The sequence below is a fragment of the Equus asinus genome, chromosome 6 (genome assembly GCF_041296235.1).
Source record: "Equus asinus isolate D_3611 breed Donkey chromosome 6, EquAss-T2T_v2, whole genome shotgun sequence".
Classification (NCBI taxonomy): domain Eukaryota; kingdom Metazoa; phylum Chordata; class Mammalia; order Perissodactyla; family Equidae; genus Equus; species Equus asinus.
The window spans coordinates 20,910,924-20,920,279 of record NC_091795.1 but is presented as its reverse complement, the minus strand read 5'-3'; the positions used below and the strand labels follow the sequence as shown (position 1 = coordinate 20,920,279).

The following is a 9,356-nucleotide window of genomic DNA, read 5'->3' as shown; positions in this document are numbered from 1 at the left end:
ATGGGTGTATTGTGGCTTAATGTCATTAAACTTTTAAATCAGATAGATACCTCCTCTTGTTCTGATCCATACTCATGAAGGGAATTTCAGGGATTATAACCTAGTTTCCTGCATATTTGCCTCAAGAAGAGAATGTGCTGGCTAGAGGATGTGAACATCAGATGTCTTCTGCAATCCTAGCCCTCTTGTAAATTAAAATTAGCCCTCTCTAATAATTCAGTCTCTTGCAAACTTGGAATACTATAAAGAAAAAGAGAAAGACTTTGGAATCAGTACTGGATTCAGATCCCATGTACTTTATAACTCTGGGCTATAACTTTGGGCTACAACTTTCTCTTAATCTCTCAATCTCAGTTTCCTTACCTGTAAAAAGAGAGATAGTAACAACTACATCAAAGATTTGTTGTGTTAAATGAGATGAAATACAGAAAGACCTTAGTGCGTCACCAGCAATTTAGAATATTCAATTCATTGATTCATTAAGAGTAGCTCTTATCAGTTTTACTACTGAATACATCTTCAAGAGACTAATCCACAATCAGGATACTAGTTAAATCAAGTTCCTGAACCCACAAAGTTGAGGACTGGACCCCAGGTAAAGGGAAACATCCTGCAAACCATCAGGTAAATTCTCTTGACCAGCCAGTCTGCTGTCCTTGTTGACTTCAAGTTCCCCATGCCCATTTCTTTCCAACTTCTACATTATATTGTATTTTGATTTTTACCATCGCATTTAGCAGTGTCTTTAATTATAGATATAGTGGTGTACCAGATGGAGACATAAGGGCTAGAACAGCCAACAGTATTACTGTGTGGACTTGCAGCGACTTCTACATAGTGTGGTTACTGTATTAAAAGTCTTTAAAGGGAGAAAGCTCTATTCAGTCATTCAATAGATATTTACTGAGTTCCTATTTGGTGCCAGACAAAATAGATATAATGGTCTGCTCTCATAGATCTTACAGACTAGCAGGGAGAAAGAGACATAAATAATCAAGCTAATCACAAAGAAAAATTCAAGAAAGCTTCCTTGAGAAAGGGATGCCTTGCCTGAGACTGGAAAATGATTAAGAGTTAACTAAAATATACACAATAATAAAAAGACAAATGACCCAATTGAAAAATGGACAAAGGATCTAAATAGACATTTCTCCAAAGAAGATATATAAATGGCCAACATGCTCATGAAAAGATATTCAACATCATTAGTCATCAGGGAAATACGAATAAAAACCACAGTGAGATACCACTTCACACCCACTAGAATAGTTCTAATCAAAAAGATAGACAATAGGGGCTGGCCTCAAGGCATAGTGGTTAAGTTCAGTGAGCTCTGCTTCAGTGGCCTGGGTTGCTGGGTTCAGATCCCAGGCACAGACCTACACCACTCATAAGCTATCCCGTGGCGGCAATCCACATACAAAATAGAAGAGGATTTGAAAAGATGTTAGCTCAGGGCTAATGTTCCTCAAGCAAAAAAAAAAAGAGGAAGATTGGCAACAGATGTCAGCTCAGGGCTAATCTTCCTCAGCCAAAAAAAAAGAAGAAAGAAAGAAGGGAAAGTAGACAATAACAAGTACTGGTTAGGATGTAGAGAAATTGAACCCTCATATACTGCTTTTGGGGATGTAAAATGGTACAGCTGCTTTTGGAAAATAGTCTGACAGTTCCTCAAATGGTTAAACATAGAGTTACCATATGACCTAGTAATTCCACTCTTAAGGTATATACCCAAGAGTATTGAAAACATATCTACACAAAACTTGTACATGGGTGTTCACAGCAGCATTATTCATAATAGCCAAAAAGTGGAAACAACCCAAATGTCCACCAAGTGATGAACGGGTAAATAAAATGTGGTATATCCATACAACGGAATATTATCCAGTCTTAAAAAGGAATGAAGTACTGACACATGCTACAATGCTGGATGAGCCTTGAAAACATTATACTAAGTGAAAGAAGCCCACCATAGACCACATTTTGTATGAGTTTATGTATATGAAATGTCCAGAACAGGTAAATCTATAAAGACAGGAAGTAGATTGGTTACTTCCAGGGAGTGGGAAGAGAGAAGAATGGAGAGTAACTGCTAATGAATACGGGGTTTCTCTAGGGAATGATGAAAATGTTCTAAAATTGAATTGTATACTTTAAGCAGAAGAACTATATGGTATGTGACTACCTCAATAAAGTTGCTATAGTAATAAGAATTTTTTAAAGCTAAGAAAAAGGGGCAAGAAGGGGTGAATTCTCAGAAGAGAGGAGCATAGAAAGGAAAGGAAGAAAAAAGCAGTGTGGCTGAACTACAGTAAACAAAGGGAGAGTAGTACGGGCTGCAGCTGAAGAAGGAGGTGAAGGCCAGGCCCTGCAGGGGCTTGTAGGACATTAACCTGAGAGCAATGGGAAGCCATTAAAGCCACAAGGAGAGCTACAGTGCATACTTTGCTTGACGAGCTGAGAATTGTTAACACTGCCTAGCTTTTTTCCCACACTTTGTATGCTACAAAACAGTCCTTCAAATATCCAAAGAATGTGGAAAAGGGTGCAGAACTGGCCTATGTTGCTCCAAAGAACTAGGACCAATGAGCAAGAGGTTTATTTGAGCTCTTTCTAAAGAAAGTTTCGTAATAATCAGGGCTCCTCGATAACAGGACAGGTAAGGCAGCTCCCTGACACCAAACATATTCCTGCAAAGATGTGATGCCTACATGGGACCTGCCAATACTCTAGCACTGGGTGCTAGATCAGACAAGATGACTTCTAAAACTGAAACCCATTCAATCACTAGGATTCCATAAAGACCAACAGAACTCCCTTCACTTTTCTGAAACTGTCTGTACACAAGCCCCTTTCTTACTCAATAGCCAAAACAGCTCTCACGCAGCTGCTAGAGCTAACCGTTGGGCACGGACTCACGATCCTAAACAAGTAGTCCAAAATTTTCACTAAAATAATTACCACTTATCCTATTTTAAACATATTTGTATTCTACTAATGTAAATGTCGAAATGCATAAATCCAGAAACCTCAGCATGCATGATTCCCTGCCAAACTCCCTGTTTGGGGCCAAAGAGAAGAGCTGCTGCAATGGCTTGGTGCCCAGCTGAGTACTAACTGGTGAAGTGAGCCTGGCAAACAGGGGCCCAGACACACCTGCCCCTCTCTACCCACCACCTCTCCAGCACTCAGTGAAGAGGAACCCTGATAGGCAGAGTGCCAAAGGCATTTCCCAGGGTTCTTCCTGAAACCAGGGAATAGCCAAAACAGGCGGGCAAACTTCGAAGGAAAAGGTTTTAGGAACAAAATGAGAGGAATGAGATGTGTCTGGGGACTCAAGAGGACTGGGCCTGCCCTCATCCTCTCTCCCTCCGCTGCGCACTCAGCTGATGAGGTCAAATCAAAAACACACATTAAAAAGGAGCTACCCTGCAAACAGTACGGCAGTTCCTCAAAAAATTAAAAATAGAATCACCATATAATTCTCGACAATACGCCTTGCACGTATATGCCCAAAAGAATTGAAAGCAAAGACTCCGACAGATGGTTGCACACTCGTGTTCACAGCAGCGTTATTCACAATAGCCAAAGGCCGGAAGGACCCCAAGGGTCCACGACAGGCGAATGGATAAACAAAATGTGCTGCATATTTACGATGGAATATTATTCAGCCTCGGAAAGGAGGGAAATTCTGACACGTGCTACAACACGGATGAACCTCGAGGACTTAATGCTAAGTGAAACAAGCCAGCCACAAAAAGACAAATACTGTGTGATTGCACTTTACATGAGGTTCCTGGAGTCGTCAAAATTATTCAGAGCGCAGAAGGGTGGGGGCCAGGGCCTGTGAACCGGGGCAGTGGGCCTTAGCGTGTGACGGGTACAGTTTCCATTTGGAAGGACAAAAGAGTTGAGGAGATGGATGGTGGCGATGGTTGCACCACATTCTGAACGTACTGAATGCCACTGACCCGTACAATAAAAAAATGGTTAAAACGGGAAATTTCGTTATGTATATTTTACCGCAATTAAAAACAAAAGAGAAGCCAGCCCGCAATGCTGAGGACTAAGAGCCTTTAGATTCAGGAGACCCCAAGTACAGATAGATACTCGCGAGGAGCTGCCGAATTCATCAGATTTGGGTTTTAGCCTCTTTTTTCATAGCTCCTACGAACCTCGGGATCTGAGGGGAGTGGGGCGGCCCTGTCTACCCGCCCCAGCAGCCCTCAGAGTAACCGACACCACAGCCGCCCCCCGGCCGCCCCGCCGCCCCGCCCAGGCTCCTCAGACCGGCCCAGGTTGACTCACACACGGGGTTGGCCTGCGGCTCTCCCTGTCGCCCTATGGCCAACGGCGCTGCTCGTCCTTCCAATCAAAGGGCCCCAGGCAAGGGCTTGAGAGGCAGAGCCAACCGCAAAGCGTCTGTTTCCTTTTGTCCCGCCCTCCCCTGCTTCCAACTGGTGGGTTTCAAACCCACCGGAGCCAATGAGAGCGGGCGGACGCGCGGCGCGCCGGCTCAGCTTCAGGCGCGGCCTTGGAAGATAAACTGTTGCTGAGGAGTCATGGTGCGGCCCGCGCCCTCCGCCGCCGCCGGTGAGTAGGACCGTGCGCCCCTGTGCCTTGCAGGCCTTGGGCACGGGCGGGGAAGAAGGGAGGCGGCCCAGGGAGCTCTTTCCGCGGGAGTTACCGTCCCCTCGCTTGCCTGCCTCTGTATCCCGCTGGGCGTTTCCAGTCCTGGGAGCGCTGGCGTGAGCCCAGGCCTGGCCCCGGTGATACGTCTGGGCCGGGTGGGGGCTGCTGGGCGCACAGGCGTCTTCCGGGGACTCCTGCATCAGCTCTTCAAAAAGACGTCATGGTCACCCCGTTTAGGTAAAGAACCCGAGGCCTCTTGCGACACAGGTTTGGCTCCGCCTGGAGCCAAACCAGGGTGTGGTCCTGTGTGCTGCGCCGCCCGAGCTTGACAGCTGTCCAGAGGCGGGATCTGACCCTAACGCGGGGCCCTTTTCCTCTCCATCTCGCCAGCCTGCGCGCACTGGAAGTTGATGGGTTAATTCTGCACCGAAGCCTCAGTGTCCTGGGTTCCCCGATCTCTTGTACGTGCCTGGAGCCCTTTGCTGCCTTTTAAAATACTCCTGCTCAGATGCCACCTGCCCAAAGATGCGCACGGTGTTTTGATGGTTTCAGTAATAATACCTGTTGTCTGTCTACGAGGTCCTTGGCACTGTCTTAGACACTACATAACGACCCTTCAAGGTGGGCATTTCTGTCCCCATTTTATAGGCTTAGCAGCAACAGGGCTTGCTAACTTGCTCGAAGTCACAGAACTGGGATTCCAGCCCAGTCTCTCAGGCTCCGGTAGCCCCTGCTCCCAAAAATGTTGTAATCCTTGCAGCTGTCTCCTAGGGATGCATCGGAGCCAGATGTCAAAACACACAGCAACTCAGTTTAGATGAGGTTAAGAGTAGTTATGCACACCTATGGTCTTTTTGTCCCCCCTTTATTAAATATTAGCCTTTTCCAACCACCTACACCTCCCCTCCCTCAGTCCCTGCCTCTGAACTCCGTAATTCTTTCTTTGACCCCCTCTTATGGCACTCAGGTTTTGCCTTATGTTGTTATTATTGTTGCGTTTATTTTATGTCCGCTACTAGACTGCGACTTCTTGAAGACAAAAATAATGACTTTTCATGTCCTCACAAATGCCTTGCTTAGAAAGTCACCATTTAGATAGATGTTCGCCGTGAACCCCCTAACCTGGCCTATTTTGTCCTTGGTCCCAAAGGAAACCATGTAAGGGTTTATGGCAAAAATCATCATCCCTGTCAGAAAAAAGCATAATTAGTAAGATGAGACCTGGCTCACCAGCTCAGGTGGGCGAGTAACAGAATTTCTTCATGCAAAGCATAATATGTTGCGGCGAGGAACCAGTGTCTAAGCGCAAGGGCTCTGGGGTTGGATAAACCCAGTTTCACATCCTGGCCTTGCCACATATTAGCTGGGTAGCTTTAGGCATATCCTTTACCATCTTTAGATTTCAGACTCTAAAATACCTGCTATGATTGTTGTGCAGATTAAAGAAAGTAATGCAAGTGTGAAGAGCTTAGTATAGGACGTGGCATATAAATGATATTGTTGTTGATATTAACTTGAAGGCACATTTTCAGGGCTAGGGACTTTATAACATTATGATTCAAAGCCAAAATCATTACAGAAAAGTGTCATCTTTTAGAATATAAATGAACTGGTCCAAATCAAGCTAAAGTTCTGTTGTTTGTTTGCTTGCCTGTTTTGCAGAAGAGCGACAGAGAAAGCTCCAGGAGTACCTGGCAGCCAAGGGGAAACTGAAGTGCCAAAACACCAAGTGAGTTCGTCTCCCACAGTTATGTGAGTTTTGTTGCCCTGGTTGCTAATAGCAATTTAAAGCCTTTTCAAAACATAGCCGTTTGGTTTGCAGTCTACTCAGACTGTGATGGGATCCTATGATTACTCAAAAAGGGCATTTCAGTCCAGGCATGACAAAAACCCCTGGGCAGTATCTAGTACATTGGCAAAGATTTCAGAATTATTACTGTGTCAGTCTCCAAAGGAAGGAACGGAGAGTCTACAGTGTTACCTACAATCCTGGAAGCTTCTCCTATCCCTGCTTTTTTTCCTGGGAAAGTGATTCTCCTGAAGGGAGTGTTTGGTCAAGGAGATGAATGACCCTGTGCTGTTTGGTCATTCTCTTAGCATTACTCTTGAGGTGGACAGACTACGACTGCTTCACTTTTATCTTTTGTCCCCATCTTGCCATCTTTGTGGTGTTATTTATCCCTCTTGTTTAGTATCGATCTATTTTCTCCCCACCATGTTGCTGAGTTTTTATTTGAAAATGATAAATTTTTACAAAGTTAACCTTCACCATTTATTTTAGTTTCTTTTTACTTTGGGTTTTTATTCAACTCTATTTCCTTGATTAAATAAACCTGATTCATTTATTTAACAAATGTTTATTTACTACCTATAATGTATCAGTCACTTTTGATTCTGGAGATAATGGTGCTTAACAAGACACAGAAGTCCCTGCCCTTCCAGGGCTTGCGTTCAAGATGGCAGAAACAAACATCAAGTCATGATCAAAGTCCCTGTTGGTCTGGCAAGTGTTTTTGATCAATGGAGATTGAATCCTTCTAAATTCTCCTCTACTTTCCTATTTTTTTTTTGCATTTTCTGTCTCACTAGCTAGATTTCATATGTGCCTGTTTTTTTAATTATATCACTCTCCACCCCCCCCCCAAAAAATTCAGTATTTGAAGATACTTAAAACAAGGAAATTTTTTAAAGAAGTAATTATCTTATTTGGCATTGTACCTCTAGTGCCTGGCACAATACAGTGTTCAGGGAATAATATTTGAGTGGTTAAGACTATGCAAATATGAAGAAAACACATCTATTTCATTAAAATTGTTATAATGCTGTGTTTATGCATAGGACATCTCTGAAAGGATCACAAAAAACATGGATAAAAGCGGTTGTAGTCACTGAGGAGTAACATAACAGGCCCAAGGAAGGGATGATAAGGAGACTTTTTACTGAATATAATTTTCACTTATTTTACCATGTAAAGAAATTCTAGTGATTTAAAATTCTGATCATAATAACTTAATCACTATAATTCCCAAGCCTTGCTGATCCTTCTGTACTAAGAATGAATCTTATTTTCTTTTATAGGCCTTATCTAAAAGCCAAGAATAATTGCCCTAATCCTCCACCTTCTAAATCTGTAAGTAGAAATTAGTCTTTTTAAAAATATCCATTTTGGATGATTAGTAATAAAAGTAATAAAGATGTTAGCAACCTACAGAACTTGTTTTGCAAAGATAATTCTCACAAATTTATAAAAACAATTTGGTTTAGTAAGAGACAATCATTTTTGGAAAAGTACAACATGTTGTAGTTCAGTTTTGTGAACCAAAAGAAAATCCTTAAGTGCACGTTTGTCCTCTTAATAGCTAACATATATTGAATAGTTACTGTGTGTCTGGCACTTTTCTGACCTGCATTAACTCACTGAGTCCTTACGCCCTTATGAGGTAAGTACTATTAGTAGCCCTGTTTTACAGGTGAGGGAACTGAGTCACAGAATGGTTAAGTAAATTCCGAAGATCACGTAGCTATTAAGTGACAGAGCTGAGAGTTTGTGGCCTTAACCACTTTGGTATGCTCCCATGAAGTTAAATAGCTCAGTAGTCATTAAAAGAGAACACCTATGCTGGATCTTCCAAGCTACTTAACAAGAATATGTTTCCTAATCCGTTCAGTTCAGCTAGATTGTAGACAGAATGGTAAAGAATCCTAACATACTTAAGATTTAAATGGGAGAAATTAGCCTTCTGAAAGTGACACAAATTCTTCATTTGCAATAAAATAATCAACAAAAGTCCTACCTTTGATCTTTAAAATCACAGTTTTATCTAAGTTCTAAAGTGTAACTGAAATAATAATGCCCAAAGTGAGACATTTGTGCCAATTTTAATGTTTTAATGATTTAGTCACTAAACACACACAAACGCACATATACGTATATTCATATACACCTCTATGCATAGGCGTGTATGTCATATATGGACTATATACGTTATGTGTACACATGACATCATTAGACACTGTGGAGGGTAGAAAATGTATATAAGGCAAAATTGGGGCATAATGATGTGAACAGTTGGGAATCATTGGGTTATACTTCTACTTTATGCAGATTGAACTAGTGCAGCATGCAAGTCTTAAAGGAAGAATCTGCTGGAAAAGGCCCTCATTCAGAGTTCCCAGAGGCTTCTCTAAATACTGATAATACTGGTTTCGGTAAATCATCTCTTAAATGAGGTGATTCCTACCTTGTCTGTCTTACACAGTTGTGAAGATAAAAATGAAGTGGGGAAGGCAATATGGAACTTAGGAGAAACTAAAATGACTGCACAAATAATAGTCATCATTACAATTGTATAATGCTTTACAATTTATAAAATGTTTTTTATGCTTAACTGTAATACCTAACATTTGAGTGTTTATTATCATCCAGGTACTGGGCAAGATACTTTGCACACAATACCTCCATTAATATTTAAAACACTCCCTAAGAAGGGTGGCCATATGATTTAATGTCCAGATACCTTTGAGAGTAAAAGGAGATGCTGTTAATTATGTTGGCCAACAAGCATAAATCAAAACTATCCTCTGAAAACTGGAACATTATGGCACCCTTCCTAGAAGGTGGATATCATTATTGTTATTATTATTCCCATTTTATAAATAAGAGGACTGAGGCTCAAGGAGATTAAGTACTTGGCCAAAATGATACATCCAGTAAGGTCAGACCC

The 9,356-nt window shown here is 42.1% G+C and overlaps 1 protein-coding gene across 1 annotated transcript in view; it reads left to right on the top strand.

Moving 5' to 3' along the window:
• Nucleotides 1-4,473: 4,473 nt before the first annotated feature.
• Nucleotides 4,474-9,356, top strand: part of CKAP2L (cytoskeleton associated protein 2 like) — a 37,361-nt gene continuing 32,478 nt past the window's right edge. The window contains exons 1-3 of the mRNA XM_014852740.3: nucleotides 4,474-4,593; nucleotides 6,295-6,361; nucleotides 7,711-7,762. Of these exons, the coding sequence (XP_014708226.1) occupies nucleotides 4,563-4,593; nucleotides 6,295-6,361; nucleotides 7,711-7,762 (150 nt within the window). The 5' untranslated portion in view covers nucleotides 4,474-4,562. The remainder of the gene's footprint in view (nucleotides 4,594-6,294; nucleotides 6,362-7,710; nucleotides 7,763-9,356) is intronic.